Source organism: Triplophysa rosa, linkage group LG2 (assembly GCF_024868665.1).
Source record: "Triplophysa rosa linkage group LG2, Trosa_1v2, whole genome shotgun sequence".
Lineage (NCBI taxonomy): Eukaryota > Metazoa > Chordata > Actinopteri > Cypriniformes > Nemacheilidae > Triplophysa > Triplophysa rosa.
The window spans coordinates 9,302,477-9,328,475 of NC_079891.1; the positions used below are offsets into that span (position 1 = coordinate 9,302,477).

Sequence of the window (25,999 nt, forward strand, 5' to 3'; positions counted from 1 at the left end):
TCACTTTCACTTTAAAACCCAGGTTTAGACCTTAAATAGTGGCCTTACCTCCACATACTATTAGCATACATTATCGGCACTATAACATCTTATTTCTGACGCATGCCATGTATACAGGTGCTGGTCATATAATTAGAATATCATCAAAAAGTTTATTTATTTCACTAATTCCATTCAAAAAGTCAAACTTGTATATTATATTCATTCATTACACACAGACTGATATATTTCAAATGTTTATTTCTTTTAATTTGATGATTATAACTGACAAATAATGAAAATCCCAAATTCAGTATCTCAGAAAATTAGAATATTACTTGAGACCAATACAAAGAAAGGATTTTTAGAAATCTTGGCCAACTGAAAAGTATGAACATGAAAAGTATGAGCATGTACAGCACTCAATACTTAGTTGGGGCTCCTTTTGCCTGAATTACTGCAGCAATGCAGCGTGGCATGGAGTCGATCAGTCTGTGGTACTGCTCAGGTGTTATGAGAGTCCAGGTTGCTCTTTTAGTGGCCTTCAGCTCTTCTGCATTGTTGGGTCTGGCATATCGCACTACTAATGAAAATCCCAAATTCAGAATCTCAGAAAATTAGAATATTACTTAAGACCAATACAAAGAAAGGATTTTTAGAAATCTTGGCCAACTGAAAAGTATGAACATAAAAAGTATGAGCATGTATAGATTTTCCATAGATTTTCTATGGGGTTAAGGTCAGGCGAGTTTGCTGGCCAATTAAGAACAGGGATACCATGGTCCTTAAACCAGGTACTGGTAGCTTTGGCACTGTGTGCAGGTGTGAAGTCCTGTTGGAAAATGAAATCTGCATCTCCATAAAGCTCCATAAAATTTTCATCGCACCATTTCTGAATGCGTGAATGAGGATGCAGACGGTATGGTACAGCCTGCTAGGGAATGGTCAGGCGAGCGAGACGGGGTGCGAGCGGTCCGCGAGCGCTTGGCTGACGGATTTACGCTCGCAGTGGCCCCCATATCACCCTCGCTGCTCGCCTTGGCGGACGGTATGGCCTTAGCCATTCTCGTCACGGTCAGGGAAGCATGCGAGGTGGTGGCTGGTTCTGGAGAGAAGGCAGCCACCCGTGACCGCAACGTCTGACTGACCAACCGCACGCAAGGTCTGCAATTCATGAGCTAAGGCTCCGAAGAACAAAAGGTGAATGAATGAGGCACGCCATCTCCATTTTATACCCGGAGTGCGGAGTCCGGCATGCAAATTTCATTCGCCAATTTCATTGGCTTTTTCTAAGTAGTCGGAAGCGATTGGTTCTCAAGGACGAACCCCATCTGTTGGCTCGACACAACGTCGAGAGACCGACAGAAAGGGAACCCATGTTAAAGCAGCATGATCTGTTACCACTTCAAAAGATCGACCCTCTAGATAGTGTCTCCACTTCTTGACGGCCCATACCACAGCCAGACATTCTTTCTCTGACACGGAGTAAGCTTTTTCTGCTCCTCTCAACAGATGTGATGCATAGGCGATTACATGTTCCTCTCCATCTGTCTCTTGGGTAAGAACAGCTCCTAAACCCACATCGCTTGCATCAGTTTGTACCCTAAAAGGTTTCGTTAAATCTGGAGTGGCTAAAATCGGTGCTTGGATCAAATCTTGCTTTATGGTGTCATACGCTTGCTGCCCAAGGAATGAGAGTGACTTCTGGATAAAGTTGCACTTTTTTAGGTTGAGAGAAAGATCAGCTTTGTAGAGACATGCGAAAACTTTTCGCAGATGCTGAAAATGCTCTGAGATTGTCCTGGAGTAAATCACGATGTCATCGATGTACACCATACAAAACTTCCCCTTCACTTCATGCAACACATGTTCCATCAACCTTTGGAAAGAGGCAGCAGCATTTTTAAGACCAAAGGCATACAAAGAAACTCATACAGTCCAGAAGATGTTAAAAAAGCAGTTTTCTGAATACTGTCCACCTCCATTTCTAACTGCCAGTAGACACTTTTTAAGTTTAATGTGCTAAAAACAGATGCTCTATTGAAAGACTCTAGGATATCCTGGATTTGGGGCATAGGGTAAGCATCGAAGTGTGTTTTGGCATTGAGACCTCGATAATCCACACATAATCTGGAACCTCCATCCTTTTTCTGGACAACAACTACAGGTGAGACCCATGGTGAAGTAGATGTCCGTATAATGCCATTCTCTAGAAGCTCTTGAATCTGTGATTCGATAAATTGCTGCTTCTGCACTGAAACCTTGTAAGCACGTTTTCTTACTGGAACCTCGTTCGTGGTTATGATGCGGTGTTTAATACAGTCCCTTCGCCCCACTTGTTGAATACATACTGTAGGCCATTTTAACATAAATTCCTCTAGTTTCTCTTGTGTAACGGAGTCTGTGTCTGCTGCTTGTGTTAACTGACGAATCTGCTGGAGAGTTTCTTCATCAGCAGAAGGACCTGGTAGAGCAAGGTAGAAATATGTGGAGGGTAGAATGTCCTGCTGCTGGAAAGGTATGGCTTTCGGCTCGGTCCTTGTAGGCATTCTGTACTGGGCCCTGTGGAAATCCAGCACGATCCTCGACTCTAACAGAAAATCAATACCTAAAATGACAGGAAGTGTCAAATCTGCATCTTGCATAATGAAGAAAGTTGCATCCACAGGTTGTCCTTGAATTTCACACCACCACTTCACTTTTCCCAGGGACTGTTGTCTCTGGCCGTTGGCCAACAGGAACGACTGACATTCAGTGGACTGACATTCTTCATTGGGCCTTAATTGATTCCATAAAGACTTTTGGATCAGTGAGAAAGTACAAAGTACTTCCTATATCAACTATGGCAATGACACATCTGCTTGTAATGACTATGGATAGTGAGATATTCTTGTAAAAGTTCAATTTGCGTACCAGTCTTAACCAACTCTCCTACATCCTTCACAGTTCCTCGCAATAAACTAGCAAGACGTGGATTGCAGTTTCTCAAAATGGCTTGAAGTACTTCGTGCTCAGACATATCCCTTTTACATCGTAAACACAAAGCACGATATTGAAAAGCAAAGTCTCTGAAACTTTCTTTGGCACCTTGTTTCCTTTCCTGCAATTTCCTAGCGACTACCTCCTTATAATCCTCACTTAGAAACGACTGCAAAAATCTCTCCCTGAACTGTTTCCAGCCAATCACATATCTCCTCTCTGCCATCCACCAATCTTTAGCAGTTCCTTTTAGCACATCTGAAAGTGCAGCAAGAATCTCTTCATCAGTGAGAGGTAGGACAGCAAAGTATTCCTCACAACGTTCAAAAAACAAAACTGGGTCATCTTCAAGAGTACAACTGAAACTGGGGAAATCAAGTTTAACTGGGGGGTTATACGGACTGGTTGATTGATTACTCTGGTTAAGAACGGAATTAGACTGGGGATTATAGGTCATGTTACTAAAGGTGATGAGATTATCATTATCAAACGGGTTAGTTTTGGGGACTATTGGGGTGTAGACGAAGGCAGCCTCAGAGCTTGAAATTTTTTCTCTAGTTGCTGATCCCTCCTTTTCAAACAATCTACCATAGACTGGCCCAAATCCGTTACTACCATTTCCATCTGTAATTTAACCCTCTCACACTCACGTTGAATAAGATATGACATCCTATCCTCAATTTTCTTACACTGCTGAATGAATTCATCAGTAGTAACTCGCTCGCTCACCAGTTGGCTGAGGTCTGCTACACACTTGTCCATAGCATTGACTCGATCATCCACATTCACAGCTGATGCGCAGGTATTAAACTCTATCCCTGCATCGGCCTCTAGTGGGGTTGTTGGAGGAAAGGTAAACACCTCTTCAGAAACATTACCTACTATCTCTTCACTTTCATCATCAGAAGCTATATACATGTCGCTAAAGGTATTTAACAATTCATTAATTGGCTCTCTTGGTGTTAGAAAAGATTCAGAGGTGAAACTAACACTGGGTATGTCTTCACTTGCCTTCATAATAAATGACAATATTAAACCACAAATAAAAAAAAAAAAAAAAAAAAACTGCACACAATAACTCAAATAAAAAAGATGGCTGGCCTGACGGTCCCTGTTCGGGCGCCATATGTAACGGTTCACTAACTTTTCTACTAGTGACACGCTACAAGAATTTTAGGGAGGAACCACCGACCATACCATCAAAAAAAAAGAAACACCAAAATAAATATAATGCAAAATAGTTCTCTTTTTATTTGGTATTAACGGCATAGAAAACACATCATATCCCACACACTGCTTCAACCCAATGATCAAGAAATCCCCAAAATCCATAAATCCAAACATTCAATAATCTCGAAGTTCCACAGACTCAAAGTCTCTGCGAAGGTGTGAGAACAACCTTTAAAGTCTGTTGTACCAGGTAGTGAAGAGCACTGAAGACCTCAATCCTTGGCAACGCTGTTATCATGATATACTGTACTTTCACATTCCCGTGACTACAGTCACATAGTAATTTCCATTTTGAGGACCTTGAGGAATAACATCATTTAAAGAGTCCTTCTATAAACAAAGCATATAAGTTGACATTAGGATATCACCCCAAACAACAACCACAAACATATACAACGTAACCATCTTCACCCCCGATATAATCACACTCAATAAAACAAACATTGGAATAAACACTTACTTGAGTGAACATGAAATCACGTTTTATCAAAAGGACTCTAAACAGCTTGGTTAACACACAGGATCGCCATGCTTCCCCTTCACCAAACATTTGACTTCTTCTTCCTCTCTACCCATATATAAAGGGTACGGCTACATAGAGCCTCTAGCAGATGGGAGTGGTATTACAACCACACAAAAAAAACACAGTAAGCACTCTCTAAGTAGTTACAAGATAATCCAAAAATAACACACTGGACCTTTAAAAACGGTTAAAACTCTCTTCATATAATTTTAATATTTTATATTGTGTAATTTAATCAAATAAAAATGAAAAGAATACAGATCCAACCCCATTGATATTTTAATAGGAGGCTTATGTTCACCATTATTTTTTGGGCACACAGTTGTAAGCAACACACAACATATATGTGTCACGATACCTGTCTGTGTCTCGTTTCGTTTGTCCTCCATTTTGTGCTTCGTCTGCAATTTTGTACTGTTTTATATTTCCCCGCTCTGATTGTGTGCACTTGTCTTTTTTCCCTGATTAGTTTGTAGATTTAAGCCCTAGTGTTTCTCTTGGGAGTTGTCCGGTATTGTTGTTTTGTAATATGTTTGTTGTGCTGTGTTCTCTGCCTTGTTTTACCTGGATGTTACTTTTATACTAAACCTGCTTGCATTTGGATCCTACATGACTACATTATCATTACAGAATACCGGACCACTAACAAGAGAAACACAGGGGTATATATACACAAATGAATGAGGGCTAACTAGACACACATGGGAGACAATCAACAGGGGACCTTTGAACAAAAGAATTACACAGGAAACAGGAGGGAACAAAATACAAACAAAGTCCACCTAACAAGACCAAGGAACATGTACCACATAACAATATGTTGTTTCTAGTTGCTTCTTTTTAATTAAAACATTTGTTTATTTGACAAATCTAATCCACTTCATTCACAATAAAAAAAAAGCAAAACACAGCACGGTTGTTAAAGATGCAAAAATCGAACACCCTTTATGCATGTTGGCATGTCCATCAACAATTTAAGATGGCTGTGGGTTGGAATATTAAAACAATAAACATTCACATAACCCGCCCATGGGCATCACTTTACATTTACATTTAGCAGATGCTTTGGTCACACTTCAGTATAGGGGGCAATTCTCAGGAAGCAATAAAGCAATATGTTATACAGGATCAATAATACAATAGGTGCTAATACCAAGTTACTAGCTTCCACAAAAGCCAGAAGAATACCTGTTGAGAGAAAGAGAGAGATGGTTAGTTTTTTTTGCCTGTCAAGTATTCACAGAAGAGATGGGTTTTAAGTAGTTTTTCAATGTTGTGAGAGATGTGGTTTACCGGACTGAGTTAGGAAGAATGTTCCACCAGGAAGGAGTTGTGAAGGAGAATGAATGGGAAAGCAATTTACTGCCCTTTTGAGAAGGCAATACAAGATGCTGCTCGTTTGCTGAACGCAGGGTTCTTGATGGGGTGTAGGAGTGAAGGGTGGGTATTAAAGTATGCCGGTACAGATCCAGTGATAATCCTGTAGGCAAGCATTAGTGACCTGAATCTGATACTGGCTTCAACCGGTAGCCAGTGGAGAGAGATGAAAAGGGGTGTCACATGAGCCCTTTTGGGCTATTGGAAGACGAGACATGTTGCTGCGTTCTGAACCAGCTGGAGTGGTTTGATAGCCTTTGCAGAAAGACCAGCAATGAGAGTATTGCAGTAGTCCAACCTTGAGATTAAAAGTGCCTGGACAAGGAGTTGTGCCGCATGCTCAGTGAGATAGGGTCTAACCTTTCTAATGTTAAATAAGGCAAATTGACATGACCGCATTGTCTTTGCAATGTGGTCATTGAAGGACAGCTTGTCATCAAATTTGACTCCGAGGTTCCTGGCTGTTTTGGAAGGAGTGATTGTGGGATTGCCAAATTGGATGGTGAGATCGTGTTGCACCGTGGGGTGTGCCGGAAATACAAGTATTTCTGTCTTGGAAGGATTCAGCTGGATGTGATGCTCTTTCATCCAATATGAGATGTCTTCTAGGCAGGCTGTAATGCGAGCTGCTACAGTGGTATCGTCTGGGTGAAATGAGATGTAAATCTGGGTGTCGTCAGCATACCAGTGATGGGAGAAGCCGTGTGCCCATATGATGGGTCCCAAAGATGTCCAAGCACCGATCCCTGAGGGACCCCAGTGATCATTTGGTGAGGAGTGGACATCGAGCCCCTCCATGACACCCTGAAGGATCTGCCATAGAGGTAGGATTTGAACCAGCGGAGAGTAGTGCCTGAGATTTCTAGTGGTAAAAGGGTTGCTATCAGTATCTGGTGATTGACAGTGTCAAACGCTGCAGATAAGTCTAACAGAATCAGGACAGAGGATTTAGATTCTGCCTTGGCTAGCCGCAGTGCTTCTGTGACCAATAGCAGTGCAGTCTTGGTGGAGAGGTTTGTTTTGAAGCTGGACTGCTTGTCATCCAGTAGTTTATTCTGGGATAGGAAGGAAGACATCTGGTTGAAAACTGCCCTTTCAAGATTTTTCGCAATAAATGGGAGGAGATAGACATGTCTGTAACTGCCTATCTAACAGTAGAGGGGTCCAATGTGGGTTTCTTAAGTAGGGGCGTAACCTGGGCCTGTTTGAATGTGGATGGAAAAGTGCCGATGAGCAGGGAGATGTTGATGATGTGTGTGAGTTCTGGTGTGAGTGTGATGGATATGGCCTGAAGGAGATGGGAGGGGATTGGGTCGAGGGGACTGGTGGTGCACCTGGAGAGAAATCTGGTGACTTCATTGTCAGTCAGTGGGGCAAAAGAGTAAGAGAGAGAAAGTTCAATGTTTGAAGTAAGGGTATTGTGTGCCGAGGTCTGAGGTGCTGAAAAGGTTTGCTGATGATGATATTTTTTCAGTGAAAAAGTCAGTGAAGTCCTCAGCAGTCAAAGATGAAGTGGGTGGGGGAGGAGGGGGGCAAAGAAGAGAGTTAAATGTCTTGAAAAGCTGCAGAGAGTAAGGTGCTTTACTCACCTTGGTGGTATAAAAAGTTATTTTAGCTGTGGTAACACTAGCAGAAAAAGAGGAGAGTAGTGACTGGTAGTCCCTTAGGTCATCAGGCTTCTTTGTCTTGCACCATTTCCTTTCTGCAGCCCTGACTGTACTCTGTTGTTCACAGAGGATGTCAGACAGCCAAGGGCAGGAGGGGGTGGAGCAAGCTTGTCTGGAGGACAAAGGTTGTGTAGACAGGATCTAAGTGTTGAGCATGAGGTGTCGGTGGCAGTGTCAGCATCTAGACATGTAAAGTTGGAGGGAAGAGAGGATGTCACTTCAGCAGAGAGGGTGCTGGGGGAGAGAGAGCACAGCATTCCGTCCAAAATATACTGGTTGTGGTGTAGATGTAGTGCATGTAGGAAGGAGCATGTTGAAAGTGATGAAGAAGTGGTCAGAAATGTGAAGAGGTGTGACTTTAATGTTATCTGTGGTGAAGTTACGGGTGTAGATGAGATAAAGCTGGTGTCCTGATCTGTGAGTACCGGCTGTGGCGAGACGCATGAGGTCGAATGAGGCGGTGAGGAAGTCAGAAGCATAGGGTTTGTCCAGGTGGATCTTGAAATCCCCAAAGACACCAAGAGAGCCGCAATCCTCCGCAAATTATGAAAGCAGCACATCTAACTCTAGGAGAAGTGATATTAACAGCGTGATATTCAAATGAATAGTTGTTGCATAGTGAAGATAGTGGGAAATATTTTCCAATTATTGTTGATGAGCAAACCTGTGCCCCCTCCTCTTCCAGTTTGGCGGGGAGAGTGGGAGAAGGAGTAGTTTGTGGAGAGAGCAGGATGAATCCATGTCTCAGTAAGACCTAGAATGTGAATCTCAGACTGGCTAGCAAAAGCATGGATGAAGTCAGTCTTGACTGGCAGTCACAGCTGACTGGCAGTTCCAGAGATGCATAGAGAGAGGCAGAGGTGTAGAAGGGGAGGTGTGAATGGAACGCGCGTGAGAGGTGCCTTGCGTCTTGGATGAGAACACTGTTTGCAGTGGAGTAAAGGAATAAACTGGAAACACATGTTGTTAGTATACAAGGAAAGTGAAAGCAAAGGTATATTAAATATACTAAAGTGCCTTCCCGTGTCTTTGCTCGATGGAGTCGCAGGTCTTTACTCTCGTCAGTCTTTACACGAGGTCTGACGATACCGCTGGCACCGTGAGGCACCGCTTAAGTATGTGTTAGGATTAGCACGAACAGAATACAGCTGAACATGCCTTCTCAATTAGCAAAACAAAGCCTGAACGACTTGAATGGGCCACAGATCAAAGAGCGATAAAATAGCGCTTTGCTTTGAAGTGAAAAACTATAATGTCTAACAGTAACGAGCGACTTAATGGCACCATAATATGACTTCAGTAACATATAACCTTAGCACTCAGTCAAGGAGTAGATTAAATAAACAAGCACAAGCACAAATAATCTTAACTAACAACAAGCAACAGTCTAGGCAACAGTAAAACAGGGTAAAGAGAAGACTTACGCACAGTCTGCAGTCTTCTGCTGACTAATCGCTTAATAAATACTTGCCATTTTAAAAATAAATAATTATTTTCTTACAATCCATCTACTTTCAAATCATCATTTGAATATCATGACATTGATGTCAGTCAGAAAATAATGTGTATAATATGTATTGTACAAAATTATTATACAATGTATGTTATTTTTTATACAACTTATACTTGTAAATACAAAGCATTTACGAAAAGCAGAGGTCCAGGGAGTACACACGATTCCCGGATCACTCCATTCCTGGATATCCTGATCACTATTGTTGTCACGATACTATACAATATCTTACGATACTCTGCAATGTTGTGGTAATTCAAATCAGTCAGAGCCTATATGCAAACATTTCAGGCCGGTGACGGGTTCCTTTTTTTTTTTTTTAAATTGATATTTTGCCGTTTTCCCCCTCATTTTGTATTTAATTATGTGGTTCATGTTCTTCATTTTGGTGCATTTTTATGCACTAATTTTGTGCTTGTCTGTTTGTATCTTAAAGGACCAGTGTGTAGTTTTTTTGGAGGATCTATTGACAGAAATGCAATATAATATACATAACTATATACTCAGAGGTGTATAAAGACCTTACATAATGAAGCGCTATGTCTTTCTTACCTTAAAATGAGCTATTTCTATCTACATACAGAGCTGGTCCCCTTGCACGGAATGTTGTTGACATGTCGCCATCAGTATTGGGTAAGTTACTCTGGAAAAGTAATTAATTACTAGTTACTAAATACATATTCAATAGTGTAATTATATTACTGTACAAATGACCCTCTCCAAAAAGTATTTAATTACTAATTGCTTTCTATATCCTACATCAACCGTGATTAGAATTGATTCAAACATAGACATGAAACAGCTTATTTAATTCATTCAAATAAATTCGGATACGCTTAATAGGACTGGGTGTTATAATCCCACTATTTCAGCACAGTTGAATTGCCCAATAGGACATTTCCCACGCCTTATGCATGACAGGGGGTAAGCAGTCAAGAATATGAATAGAGGAAAGGAGGTCTGATGTTTCACTGGTAGGCATCCTCTGTGTTTGGGGGATAAATGATTCTAGAAAAACATAGCATACTTACCTTTCCTTGCCATTATCAGAGAGACATCTCATGAGTTGCATGTCACACTTTCATCACATCCATTTTCCTGGGTGAAAGATGCTTTTTGGATAAGGTGCTGCTGACAATGCCTTTTGTATGGTTCCCATCAATGCGACACATCGTCAGTTGTGCACCTCAGCCTCATTGGGTGTTTCGGCCCTTTATCACCAGAGGTGGGTAGTAACGCGCTACATTTACTTCGTTACATTTACTTGAGTAACATTTTGGAAAATATGTACTTTTTAAGTAAAATTAAAAGTGTGTACTTTTACTCTTACTTGAGTAAATTTCTAATAGAAAATCTGTACTTTTACTTCATTACATAACTTACATTGCGTGACGTTCCTTCGTTCCTTCATTTTAAAATATGCTTTTTAAAACGCGTTGTTTATTTCAAGGTTGTCCTCTCTTTTTACGGGCATTCCCGAGTGATCGATTCTTTTGAGTCGATTCTTTTGAAAGCATTAATTGAACAATGGGCAAAACCATTTGAATAGGCTAATGAATCAGTTCAAATGATTTGTTCAGTTCGCAGCACGATCTGAATCATCTGAAGCAGGATTACTCACTCCTCGTAGCGCGAAACTTAAGAACACGCAGAACACAAAGAGCGTTGGATGAAGTGGATATTAATCTATATCTATACAATCAAAACTGCAAATGTGTCATATTGTTTGCCAGCAATGATAAATGCCCGCCATATGCGCGCACCCGCGCGACCTGTTCGTCAGACACAGCAACATGCGCGTTACCTGTCAGACACAGAGACGTGGGCTTGCAGAAATATACATTTGAAGAACAGAAGGAAGAAAACTTGTTGATGGGCGTGTGGTTCACTGTTTACTGTTTGTTTACAAGTAAGAGCGTTTCACAACACACACGTGACACAACACGAGAAAACATGAGCTTTGTTCAAAAATGTGTATTTCATTTAGAGAGCACTGCAGATGTTCTAGATCATCTTAGGAAATGCTCTGAGTTTAGTTCATGCTTTAGTTTGACATGGTCTATTCTAAATAAGTTGTGTAAACTACATTGACATCAGGACTAGATGAAATTTACAGACATGCTCGTCTCTTCTGTGTTTGTCTATTCTTTAGTGTCTCTAGTAATCTCTCTAGTATATTGCAAAGATATCTGCTTATGATAATTAAAAATATTGATTAAAATGTAATATTAAAATGTTGGCGTTAATATTAATTTTATGTACAAAGTAGTATGCCTATATAATCAGATACAAAGTAACTAAGTAACTAGCTACTTGAGTAGTTTTTTCATTGCATACTTTTTTACTTTTACTCAAGTAGTTTTTAAAATAGTGACTTTTACTTTTACTTGAGTAACAATTTCTCTAGTTACTTGTACTTTTACTTGAGTAAAGATTTTGGCTACTCTACCCACCTCTGTTTATCACAAGACACCCTCAGCCATGGGAGGCCCACCGCAGGTTGATCAGACCTGGGTGTGTCGCATTGTTACAAGGTCATCTGGCAGCCCATGCTGTGTCCATCCGCCTAAAGCACAGCCATTGTCTTCTTTCTGCACCACTGGCCAGTTCTTGATTATCCTTCACTGGACCTGTCCTTTGAGAGTGACCTATTTGTCAGCTATGGTGACCTCTGTATTTAACCCATCCAGTGAGTAGTGAACTCACTGGATGGGTTAAATACATTTAACCCATAGAGTAGAGCATTGCAAGTCGTGAACACATATACACCAGAAGCAGTGGGCAGCTATCACTGCAGCTCAAAGGCACCACAGTTATTACCCGCCGGCCCTGAGAATCGAACCGGAAACCTTCTGGTCACGAGTCCGACTCTCTAACCATTACGCCACGACTACCCACACCGTTAATGCGCGCTCAGTACCCCCGGTCCCGTATGACATACAATTTCAACACATTACCAAAATCAACGCAACCATATGCACCAACCCGTTGGCTAAGGCTGTTATACCCCCACTGGCTCCATTAATGCAAGCTCAGTGTCCCCTGTCTTGTATGGCATAACAATAAAACACAATACCATTTTATTACGTGGTCACTTGGCAGCCCATATTGCGTCTTTCCGTTTCAACCACAGCCAGTGGCTGCTTCTTTCAGCGACAGTGGCAAGTTCTTTGACTACCGTACGTTGGGCCTGTCCTCTGATCCCCACTTTCTTAAGCAGCCTTGTAGTGGAATTGGAAACAAAGCCCCTGCAGCCCACTTCCACTGGGAATACTTTCGCTGTCCATCCCCGATCTTCAGCCTCTACTGCTGCAGCCAAGCACTTTAGTACTTGATTATGGCACCATGTGTATCTCTCCTGTGTGAAGCTCTTCTTACAACCCACAATAATATGTTTGAGGTTTGCTGGAGCTGCACATAGGTGGCAGGCTGGATCCTGTCCACACCAAACATGCAGATTTGTTGGTGAGGGAAAGGGCATCATATGTAGCTCTTATGATAAAACTTAGCCTGTTTGTTTCCATATTCCAAAGCTCACTCCAAATGATTTAATGAATGATAAAATACTACATAAATTATTCTTATTAACTGACCAAATTATACAAATATGAGAACGATACATTAAATCATACATTTTAAAGTTAGACTTATAATTTTGATGTCTTTCCACTATTGAATACATTACACAGTGTTTAGTTCAATTACATCAGAAGTAACTAATTAAATTACAGAAGAAAATAATAGTAATCCCTTACTTTACTTTTTCAAGGGAAAAGTAATTAATTACAGTAACTAGTTACACCCAACACTGGTGCCCTTGTTGTTTCTACAGTAGCCCTGACAGATGAACTGCTCTACAGAAGGCGTTCATACGTTATCTCTTTGAGAAAGAAACAAAAACATGACGACATCTTAATCCTCTCTCAGCCTCTGTAGTGGCTCCACTAAACAATTGCACACAGCACCTTTAATGAGCATGCTTTCTGGTGCACCAAAATTATTTACTACAATGTTGTCAAATTGAGAAAACAGAAAAAAAACTGTTCTGATTGATTATGTTTTATGATTGACAGTCGCGTCACGCCCCTTTTTCGCGTTCATTGTGGACAGACAAATTTCATGTGGCAGGAATGTTATCGTGTCGCGTTTGGTTAGGATGTGGACTATAATGATGGCATAGGCTTCCATCCTCCCTTGACCCTACAGAGAATAAGCAGGTTTGAAAAAATAGCGGGATTCATATATATCACATTAATCTTTATAATATGATTAATTCTGATATATTAATTATACTGAATTGCTTTAATAATGCATGCTTTTGGTGGACATTGGTTATGGACATTGTCATATTATCTTTGCACAGAATGGCCTGTCACCCATACATATGGCAGCTCAGGGCGATCATTTGGACTGTGTCAAACAGCTATTACAGTACAATGCCGAAATTGATGACATCACCCTAGACCACCTTACACCACTGCATGTGGCAGCACACTGTGGACATCATCGTGTAGCCAAGGTGCTCTTGGATAAAGGAGCCAAACCAAACACCCGTGCTCTGGTTAGTTAACAAACAGTTTTTTAAAGACTAGAAATGAAATCATGCATACTCACGTCAATACATTAAGTAATTTACATGGCAATTATTTTACATGCCAATTAGAATTACTAATTTGAAAATATAGCTTTATTTACATATGTATTGTTTATAGTTATTAATATCTATTCATTTTTGTAACATTCTTAGAATGGCTTTACACCTCTCCATATTGCCTGTAAGAAGAACCACATGCGTGTAATGGACCTACTCTTAAAGCACTCTGCATCCCTGGAAGCTGTAACAGAGGTGAGGAACAGAAAGATGGGACCAGATTTTTAAGTACAGTTTATTTACTGATACAGTTTACAGATTTGTGCAATCTTATCCTGTAGAAACAATTACATACCACGTGGTCTCTTTGTGTGTTTACATTCTATCTAACAGTCAGGATTGACACCACTGCATGTGTCCTCCTTTATGGGTCATCTGAATATAGTGAAGTTTCTGATGCAAAAAGGAGCTTCACCAGATGCCTCAAATGTGGTAAGAAACTAAATTAAATGTCACAGTTATTGGTGGGGTGTTATATTTTCACAGTAAACAATACCATTATAAAATTTCTCTGCACGGCCCCTGCTGATTCCAGTGGGTTGATTCAGGATATGACCAAAGATGTATTTGGGCAGCGATCTTTAACTTGAGGACATCCCATTGATTATAGATGGGCCAATGAAAAGGTGAAATTCAGAGCAGGAGAAAGTTCCATTAGTTTTTTTTAGTCGGGTTGAGTTTTGAAATGAAATTGTTTGCGAAATCAGAATATTAGTTGGGAAATTAAATGGACTAAGAGTGTAAAGACATCTGGAAGAAAGGAGTCAAGGCACTGTTTCTCCAAATTGAAAGGAAACAGTTGATATGGTATGGGCATCTGGTGATCAGGATGCCTCCCAAGGAAGGAGATCCCAGGGAAGACCTAGGACACACACAAAGGGCTATATATCAAGGCAGGTCTGGGTCATGTGGACTGCCCTTCTCTGCCTGTTGTCTCCAGGACCCAGTTCCAGATAAACTCAGAAAGGATAGATGGGTAGTGATTATGTATCATGTAATAGTATACAGTTCCCATACTGTCAGCTACTGAACTCGTGAAGAAGTAGTAGGTAGATTATAACACAGTGCACGTTTTTAAGGTGGCTAACATTATTTCAATCTGTTTTTGTAGAAAGTGGAAACACCTCTACACATGGCATCTCGAGCTGGTCACTGTGAAGTTGCTGAGTTTCTACTACAAAATGGAGCCCCAGTGGATGCCAAAGCCAAGGTATTGACACTAACAATGTAATGTTAGTTAGTACTGGGCACAAATATGTCTGTCAAAGAAATGTAAAAAATGTGAGGAAAATGTAAATGATGGCTTAGTTTTTCTGAACCAAATTTTCAGTGGCCTTAAACCCATGTGTCGAATAAGTCACTCTTTTGTCAAAACCTTAAACACGTTTAGGCAGTTAGACACATTTGAAAATCTAATGCTGTCTTTTTTTTCCCGCAATGGCATTTTATTTATATAGCACTATTTTCTACAACAAAAGTTGACCAATGTGCTTCACAACAGAGAAACAACAAAAAAACAGTAGAAAATAAAAATGGATTAAAAAACAAATAAAAAAAGGCCTTTTCAAAAGGTAGGTCTTTAAACCAGACTTAAAAGAAGACACAGATGAGGCCATTTTAACTGAGATGGGAGGTTCATTCCAAAGTTGTGGAGCAACAACAGAAAAGGCACGGGAGCCCCTGCGCTTCAGCCTCGACTTAGGACTCAGTAGTCTTTCTTTAGATGAACGTAGAGATCTAGTTGCCTTCTTTTCCATCAGTAGATAAGAGATGTATGAAGGAGCCAAACCATTCAGCGATTTAAAACAATAATCACGATTTTAAAATCTACTCTGTAGCGTACAGGCAGCCAGTGTAAGGAACTCAAAAGAGGAGCAATATGAGTCCGTTTGTGGGCCCCTGTCAAAAGTCTAGCTTCTGCATTTTGGACTAGTTGTAATCGGGACAGAGCAGTTTGACTAATTCCGGCATAAAGTGAGTTGCAATAATCGAGTCTGGATGTGATAAAAGCATGAATTACTTTCTCAAGATTGTTAAAGGAAAGAAACAGCTTAACCTTAGACAGGAGCCTCAGCTGAAATAAGGACGATTTCACCACAGCATTTATCTGCCTATCAAACTTTAGAAGCTCATCAAAAATCACACCCAGATTCTTTACACAGGGCTACCAATGTAACAAACACACATAAAATACAAACAAATAATAAAATTAAATAAAAGGAAAAAGAAACAACACAGTACAGTCTAAATAACATTAAGACATTAACCCACAAAGAGAGAGAGAGAGAGAGAGAGAGAGAGAGAGAGAGAGAGAGAAAAGGGAATGATGGGGGGATAATGATAATCAGATAATAAACAGGAGAAATTTCATTACAGAGAAAACAAGAGTACTATTTTATTCAGGTTCAAGAAAGTCCAGGAAGGGCTGCTATACTCATGCTGTCTTTTTACAAAACTCTGAGCACATCTCGCTCAGTAAGACACGTTTCACTCTGTGATCCCCTTGTGTGTGTGCTTCAGGAAAAAGACAAACAAACAAATATTGCTTTCATATCAGTGGTACCTTTACCTCCACAGGATGACCAGACACCGCTACACTGTGCTGCCCGAATGGGCATCAACGAGATTGTAAAGCTACTCTTGGAGCACAAGGCCAATGCCAACTCCACCACAACAGCTGGGCATACCCCATTGCACATTGCTGTACGTGAGGGACACACACAGACTGCCAGTATCTTAATTGATATGAATGCTCAGCTAACCAAAATGACCAAGGTACAGTGTTGTCTTCAACCCCGATCACAGATCTCATTTTTAAAAAGTTTTTGAAATCTTAGAGATGTTTTTTTTTTGCATCTTGCAGAAAGGCTTCACTCCCCTTCATGTGGCAGCCAAATATGGAAAGGTAGATGCAGAAGCATTGCTTTTAGAGAAAGGGGCCAACCCAAATGCTGCAGGCAAGGTATGTCTTAACATTTAGGGTTGCAAAGTTGTGACAGGAAAGCTATTTTCATAACTGTACTGTAATCAATTTATGGTTTAGCATAGTTAATTATTTTTTGTATTACTTTTCAACCAATAGGGTTGTCAGTAGGAAATGATCATGGAAATTTCAAGAGAGCAGGTTTATGCACACAATCCACAAATTAATGCCATGTGTTTGAGACATAAAAGTATGTTTGTAAATATTTTTAATTGCAGAAACCATTTTATTTATGTGTAAATTACATTCACTTTTTGGAGAACCTCTTGATACAGTTATTTGATGGTTTATTAGGGACCAATAAAAGCAAATATTTAAACGGTACTGCCACAGTGAAAGTTGGGGTAACTTTTGACAATTTTTTTCTGACAGTGTATGCAATGTGGTAACGTAAACGTAAGGGCAATATTAGTGTTATGGATATAAGTTCCCTTTTGTGGGAACTCGCATTGCGTCACCATGTGACACTTTGCAAAATGCATCTGCGTGACTGTGTCTGAAGCACGTTTGTCAAAAATGTCCAATATAGTGAAACGATACGTCATAGGCGGGATGACATATTGACTAGGATCCAGATTAAGCATTGTTTGCTCTTGTACCTGAGCAAGTTGCTCTGTGTGTGGGTGTTGTGTGTATGGTGAGCCAGTTTGCTAGTTATGTCAGGGGAAAGTCCGAAAGTTAAAGAGTTCAGATAGTGTGTTGCTCCCTGTCCTCCTTTCATCGTGAACAGGGACACACATGATCTTTGTGTTTATTGTCTGGGAACGGAGCTTGCATGGTTGGCTGTGTGTATTGTGGGAGCCGCCACAGTTCACGCTCCACCCGCCTGGCTTTCTTCAATGAGAGCTGCAATTTTTTTTCCATATCTTTCTAATCAAACACACCGGTTTCAACTCCATGACATCAAAATAAGGAGACCAAATGTCCCTGTTCCCGGGGACACCGCCTGCACAGGATTTCGGCTGCGTCCTCCTGAGGTCGCGTTTCTGGGGATGCAGGAATGCAGAATATGGTTTTGGCATGTCATGTGAATCTATGTGCATCGCGCATCATGCCAAAATACGTTCCTCCTGCAGACGTATCGATCAGGTTTATGATAAAAGAGACGCTTGCATTTGCTAGATGTTAGCTTAGTCTTATGTGTAATCAGAGTTAAGTGTTAAGTGAGTGCCTTAATTGCGAGTGTCTTTTGAACGCGAACGTCTCTTTTATCATGAACTCCTTCAATGCGTCAGCACCAGGCACATATTTTGACATGACGCGCCGAACACATATTTTGCATTCCTGCATCCCCAGAAACGCGACCTCAGGAGGACTCAGCCGAAATCCTGTGCAGGCAGTATCCCCGGGAACGGGGCGTCTGGTCACCTTATTCTGATGACTTGGAGTTGAAACAGATGTGTTTGATTAGAAAGATATGGAAAATGTGCAATGTCTCCAGAACTCAGATTGGGAAACACTGCACATCAGACATCGCTATAATCTAAAATACTGTAGCATGGGGAACAGGAAATGCCCAAAATAGAGCAGACATTAGCAAGCTATTTGTTTCCTGCTTTGGCAGCTGGGTAGGCGAAGGCATGCCTACACACCATGACCCTATTATAGGTGTTTCAGGCGGCCATGCTTAAAAACCTGGGGGTGTCGACCCAGATCCCATTCGATTTTTTTACGTCTGGCCGTGGGTGTTTCTCTCCGTGCCACACGAGGCAGGCAGGATCTTGGTCTCTCAATGCTTGCAATGCTGGCAATGGACAGACATTTATAGTTACAGTGGCAAGAAAAAGTAAATTAAATTTTTATTAAAAAATAAAAAAATAAAAAAAGCACGGGAGATCGGTAAGCAGTAGAAATGCCATCCACAATCCAGTGCACCAGTCTTTGTTTGGAGACAGCACTCCTCTTCTGCATGCCATTTGCCAAGTACATTGGCCTTTTAAATTTACGATCAGAGATGATAAGTTCAAATCCCATTCTGTCTCGACACAACGTCGAGAGACCGACAGAAAGGGGAAAGTATTTTCAATTGCTTATATGCACATGTGTCTGCAGTGTACTGGCATGTGTCCATTAATCACATATGATAAAACATCTACAGCATATTTTTGGTGATGCAACATTTTTTTTGATCTTTCATGTCTTTATTGAGAACAACCAAAAAACCTTGTAGTGCTTGTGGAAAAAGTATGTGAACCCATGAGTTAATGACCTCAAAAAAGCTAATTGGAGTCAGGTTTTAGCACACCTGGAGTCTACATCTTACAGCTACTTTGTAGTCTACAGACTACAGCTACTTTGACTGATAGAAACCCCTCAAACTTTTGGAGTTTGCTCTGCACAAGAAGAACACGCTTATGTGAACCATGCCTCGCCAAAAGAGCTTTCAGATGATCTACGATCAAGAATTGTTGATTTACATAAAGCTGGCAAGGGTTACAAAGTTATTTCAAAGACTTTAAAAATTCACCAGTCTACAGTTAGGCAAACAATCTACAAATGGAGACACTTTGGGACTGTTGCTACTCTACCAAGAAGTGGGTGCCCAGTCAAAATGCACAACGAGACCAAGAGCACAACGAAGACTCATCAATGAGGTAAAGAAACAACCCCGAATGACAGCCAAAGATTTGAAGGCATCATTGGAACTTGCTAACATCTCTGTTCATGAGTCTACAATACGTAAAACACTGAACAAGCAGGGTATCCACGGCAGGACACCACGAAGGAAGCCACTGCTTACTAAAAAGAACATTGCTGCACGCCTGAAGTTTGCAAAAGAGCACATTGACACCCCACAGCGGTATTGGCAAAATGTTTGTGGACTGATGAAGCTAAGATTGAACTATTTGGAAAAAACACACAGCACTACATCTGGCGTAGAAAGGGCATGGCATATCATCATGAAAACATCATCCCAACTGTGAAGTATGGTGGAGGAAACATCATGATTTGGGCCTGCTTTGCTGCATCAGGGCCTGGCCACCTTGGAATCATTGAAGGAAAGATGAATTCACAAGTATATCAGACAATTCTTCAGGATAATGTGAGAATGTCTGTACGTCAGCTGAAACTGTGTAGAAGGTGGGTAATGCATCAGGACAATGACCCAAAACACCGGAGCAAGTCCACAACAGAATGGCTTCAGAAAAACAAAATCTGCCTTTTGGAGTGGCCAAGTCAGAGCCCAGACCTCAACCCAATAGAGATGCTATGGATTGACTTGAAGAGGGCCATACACATGAGACGTCCAAAGAATATGACCGAGCTAAAGCAGTTCTGCCAGGAAGAATGGGCTAAAATTCCTCCTCAACAATGTGCAGGTCTGATCCACAGCTACAGGAAGCGCCTGGTTGAGATTACTGCTGCCAAGGGGGGTCAACCAGTTATTAATTCTAAGGGTTAACTTACTTTTTCCACTGCCATTTTGAATGTTGAATGAGTGTGTTCAATAAAGACATGAACGATCAGATTTTTTTTTTTTGTCTTTTTGTTATTATTTTTTAATAACAGATAATAGACAGATTATGTTTGTCAATACCCTTGACTTAGATGAAGATCAGATCACATTTTATGACAAATTTATTCAGAAAACAATGAAATTCCGAAAGGTTCACATACTTTTTCTTGCCACTGTACCACTTTCATTGTGCAAATAGGAAGTTAAGACATCAGTAAAATAGTCAGCTAAAACAGCACTTGTAAATGTGCGCTGGAGACTGATATGGTAGAGAAAAAATTCTTGAATGAAGTTATTTTTTTGCGCACAAAAACGTATTTCAAAAACTTCATAAACTAGAACCACTGGAGTCTTAACGATGTTTTTTCTACCTCTCTGCACCTTGAGAGTGTTAGTTGCTTTGCTGTCAATAGGGGCTTGCCCATCACAACTATGTGAAAAACTACTGGTCAAAATCAATCTGTTGCTAATTGTTAACTTTTAACTTTTTTGTCCATTCATACCTAATGCCTGTTAATCAGTTTTTTTATCTGACATGTTTTTCCTCATTAGGCCGGACTTACACCATTGCATGTAGCTGTCCACCATAACAACCTAGATGTCGTGAATCTTTTGCTCAGGAAAGGAGGATCACCTCACAGTGCAGCTCGGGTATGACAGCGATGTCCGGAATTATTATTTTTTTGTCAATAAATACATCAAATGAATACAGATTCAGAATCAGATTCTTAGAGATGTATGCTTTTTTTATTAGGTCTGGATAAGTCAACACCATAGGGTTATTCAGGTTAATTGGGCTGCTTTTGACCTTCATGTCGATGTCATAAAGGGTCCAAATTAACCAAAATTGACCTTTTATAATGTGCCACATTCAACTTGATCTCTCTCTCTCTCTCTCTCTCTCTCTCTCTCTCTCTCTCTATATATATATATTGGCATTTACCTTGGCAGTCCAATTGGCTTATAATTGCAGTACAATGTGTTCAATAGGTTTACAAGTGAATATAATATATATATATATATATTGTTACCCACAAAGATAACATTACACATTGAATTGAGTTTGTTGGGTTTTATTGCTCGCTTACGCACAGTACTTTTTTTGTAGCTTGAGCTTATCGTAGAGTTGTAGTTGTGTTAGAACCTATGCGTGTATGTGGTCAAACTGAAAACAGAATGAAAAACCCCAAATTAGCGTTAAAATTTTACATAGGTGTGTAATCACATTTATACAATCCAGTCTTGCACAGTCTGGACAGCATACCCTCAGAATCTTTCTGCTTCACTTACCTTCGCATGCTGTTGAGGATACACCCAGGAGAAGGAAGAACAAGGATCCTTCTGCTCGGGTGTTCCAGCATGCCCGTGTGTGCCTTATGTTCCGGGCCCATTGACCCACAGGACACGCATGGACACTGCCTGGGTCTGGCCTATAGTGTTGTCACGATACCAAATTTCGGTACCACTCGGTACTAAATGTGACGTTACTTGCATTTCCCGCTATCATTTTGAGCGCTGTTGAGCAAATTATGAAAGACCTCTGATTGGCTATTGTGTTTCTAAGGTCATCGGATATGTCTTTGAATGGCTCCTTACCGAGCGCTTGCGCAACCAAACCCGGAAGCGCGTGAAATGATCATTGCATTGCACTCTCTACCGAGCGCTTACACAGATACACACGGAAGCGTTTGATTTTTACTTTGATAGACTTTCAAACGCTTCCGTGTGTTCCCTTCCCTACTTGCTCCCAGGGCGCTGCAGTGATAGCTGCCCACTGCTCCAGGTGTACGTGTGTTCACCACTTGCTGTGCGTGTGTTCACTACTCTCTGGATGGGTTAAATGCAGAGGTCACATTTCGGGTATGGGTCACCATATCTGACTAATAGGTCATTTTCACTTCACTTTTCACTTTCAGTCCAATTGGCTTATAATTGCAGTATAGTGTGTTCAATAGGTTTACAAGTGAATAGAAATGTTTGTAGTGTTGTAGTGTATTAATTGCAACAACTCTAGCCCTAGACAAAATACAGCATATGGATGAATAGTAAACAAACTAACATCCTCATAGCCACAGAGAGTTTACCTCTAAAATGCATGCACTTTTAATATTTAATAATAAAAATAGCTTCTTGACCAAGAACACTACATTAAAAATCAGTGTAAAAGATCATTGTCTCCTCACCTTACCCCGATTCACAACAGTATGCTTATAATAATGATTTATAATTTGTTGGGTCAGATTTTGTGGGAAATGTCAGATTGAATCGATTGAATTGTCAGATTGAATCATGGTAAATTACACCAAGGGTCCTCAACTCTGAACCTCAAGATCCACTTTCCTGCAGAGTTTAGCTCCAGCTTTAATTAAACACGCCTGAGTAAGCTCATCCTGAGCTAATCTCTTCAGGAAAGAGGATCTCGAGGTTCAGAGTTGAGGATCTCTGCGACACCCCCCCATCCCCCCCCCCATTGTAGGCAACAAGAATGATAAAATATGCATTTTGTCATTTTTTAAAACTTATTGTAAAGCACAAATGCTGTAACCTAGTCTGTTGTCTCATCAGAATGGCTATACGCCACTTCATATTGCTTCTAAGCAGAACCAGGTGGAGGTGGCCAGCAGTCTTCTGCAGCATGGAGCCTCTGCCAATACAGAGTCACTACAAGGGGTCACACCCTTGCACCTTGCCTCCCAGGAGGGTCAGCCAGACATGGTGTTCTTGCTCATCTCTAAACAGGCAAATGTAAATCTGGGCAACAAGGCAAGTTTACCATGCTTAAATTTAAATGTATAAATACACACACAGACAAAGACAAAACAGAGGGTCTCATTCACTAAGCATGCGTACGCACAAATGCGTGAAACCTGCGTATGAACGGTTTCACAAACAAATCATGATTCACAAAAACTTTCGATGTATTATGCATATAAGAAAAAAGATAGCAACAGCTGAAAGCACACAAATGTCTCTAAGACAAAATTACAAAATTTATGTTTCAGCTTAGGATAATAGTTATATACTTTAAATAATAATAGTAATTATTATATATATAAACTACTTTGGATTAATGTTTAAGACAGACATAACAACAAGAACATCAATACATGGACAGGTTATAAATGAATATATGTACATTTCCATATAGATGTATTTAGGATTGTATGTCTGTCCCCAAAGTGAGTAAAGAGAGTTCATCTCCCTACATTCCATTCGGTCGTAAAATATTCTTATCTTGATGGTTTGGTGTGGGTTGCTATGGTCACCAGAGATCTGGTCCTGCGCCTAGGTGTTAGTTGCATGTTGGTGGTAGACCCCCAGGCACTACACATATACTGTATATATATATATATATATATACATATATATAACACTTAGATGTATATTTAAATTTTAAATTATTTGATCATATACAGTTAAAGAGTGCGAATAGCTGCATTAGACTATAGCTCAAGCTGCGAGGTTTCTCTGAATAACAACACTTTTACAGCCGGCTAACGAGAACTCTGTAAACTGCGTGTCTGTATAAAAGGTGTTTTATTGTGTATAAACTGATTTTGAGAACTGTGCACTTGGAATTACTAGTTCTCATCTGTAGACAGTGTCACATGGGGATGTCTATTAGGGCAGAAAGCAGATGTCAATTAGGGCAGAAAGCCTTAATAATGAGCTGGACCGGTTGTGTTTTATGCAAATGACTTAACTCGTGCACATGGCCGCTCATTTAGAATACTCCAAATTCACTAACATTAGAATGAGGTTAAGAACAAATTCATGTGTATGCGCACATATTGTGAATTAGGCGGAAAGTGAAACTTTGTGAGAAAGTTTCGAGAAATGAAAAATCTATGCAAATCTTAGTGAATGAGACCCAATGACTGGTGTGAATTACACTGGGTAATTTGTGAACAAATCAAATGATGTGGAAACACCCCTTCAGTCAGTCTCTCGACGTTGTGTTGAGAGACAGACTGGGGTTTGCTCTTGAGAACCTATCATCTCCGAGAGGAATTTAAAACGCCAATGGACTTTGGCGAATGGCACACGCACGCCAGTCCCCGCCCCGTGCATACGGGTATAAAAGGGAGGTAGCGTCGGCCATTCACTCATCCTTTGTTGTTCGGAAACTGCATGACGGTACATGTCAAGCGATTCTTCTCTTCAAGAATTCTCCTTCCAGACTGCTGGATTTACGACGCGAAGCAGCAGATTTCTCCCTCTCGGTAGTGGACTTCCCCTGGGCGTCGAGCCGCAGATATTTCTAAAAGAGGAAATTACCTCTCACAGTCTGCACTATCTTCGGGCATGTCTCGCAGCTGTGTTCTTGGGTATGACAGACTCATCCCCGAGTCCGACGGGCACGACACCTGAATTGCATGTTGGGGTTCCAGCATGCAGTGGCAGGGCTCGTCGATTAAGGTGTTGCTGTCACGGTCTGGAGAATGTAGCCGCAACCCATCTGCTTCCCGAGGCGGAGGTGATTGGAGATTCCCATGGATGTCACTCCACCAGTTTCGCCTCGTGGACCATCCATGCCCCGGCACACTCACCTGGCTCTTCCCTGATGTGCGGCAGTGTACCGTCCCATAGCAGACAGACTCAACAACCGGATGGGTACAAACTTTCTGTCATAACGTCAGACAGCTACCTCCTAGCATCGGATGCGGAGACCCCTTGGAGCTCACGCCCCTGGGCAGTCAAGCCCGAGACAAGGCGACGCAGAGATGATGGCCGTGCTTGCAGTGGTGTCGTCCTCCCCGGAACGCTCGCTGCTGACCTGGATGTGCATGAGGAGTTCACAAGGACGGCAACTTGCCGTTCGTGGCATACTCCCGTTTGACGGGCTCAGGAGCTGTTACTTCCCTGGAGGGTGGTGCACTGCAGATGCTGCCACTTGGAGCGGTCGACCAAGGCTCCCTTCCAGGGCATGTAAGTCTTTGACACTCGTTCATAATGCTATGGCGACCCATCGGGTCATAAGTCAAAGAGTTAAGATCTGGTTGATGGGAAGACCGACCCGGTTGCGCACCGCCACCGGCCTCATGTGACGAAGGTCATGGCGGGTGCTCTGGATTGGACGACGTCCACGATAGTGGTCCAAGGGAGACACCTGTGACTCAACTTTGCATAGGGATGCTCGGAAGGCTCGCCTTCTAGATGCGCCCATCTTGCTAGCGAGGCTGTGTGGTGACACCATGGAGGTTCTCCGTGGTGAAGAAGCAGACTGCTCCACCGTGACCCAGTCACCTATTGGTCGTCGAGGTCCCGAGCGCAGCCTGCCCCCCAGTACTGGGGCCCTCCAAGCGACGGCCCGCCAGAGATATGCAGAGCCCAGCTTCTACCCCGTTGGGAACCCGCCTAGGAGACAGAGCAACCCTGACAGGATGAGCCAGGGGATTGAGAGTAACAACAAGTCAAAGCGTCTTACACGCTACAGGCGTGTGAGGTCGGCAGCTGGGTTGGGTGTACGCCTGTGAAAGCGCCTTCTCCCCTCTCCAGGCGTCTAACATGCTATTTTATCCCCCCTTCTTCCCCCCCCTTCCCCCCCTCCTTCCCCACTTCCCCCCCGTCTTCTCCCCCTTCCCCCCCTTCTTCCTCCCCTTCCCTTCTTCCCCCCTTTCTTCCTCCCCTTCCCTTCTT

At 41.5% G+C, this 25,999-nt stretch overlaps 1 protein-coding gene across 1 annotated transcript in view; it reads left to right on the forward strand.

Annotated features, from left to right (window-relative positions):
* Positions 1-25,999, forward strand: part of ank1a (ankyrin 1, erythrocytic a) — a 371,228-nt gene that overhangs the window by 91,427 nt on the left and 253,802 nt on the right. Inside the window, exons 11-18 of the mRNA XM_057351699.1 lie at positions 13,632-13,829; positions 14,016-14,114; positions 14,253-14,351; positions 15,031-15,129; positions 16,497-16,694; positions 16,783-16,881; positions 20,912-21,010; positions 22,925-23,122. Of these exons, the coding sequence (XP_057207682.1) occupies positions 13,632-13,829; positions 14,016-14,114; positions 14,253-14,351; positions 15,031-15,129; positions 16,497-16,694; positions 16,783-16,881; positions 20,912-21,010; positions 22,925-23,122 (1,089 nt within the window). The remainder of the gene's footprint in view (positions 1-13,631; positions 13,830-14,015; positions 14,115-14,252; positions 14,352-15,030; positions 15,130-16,496; positions 16,695-16,782; positions 16,882-20,911; positions 21,011-22,924; positions 23,123-25,999) is intronic.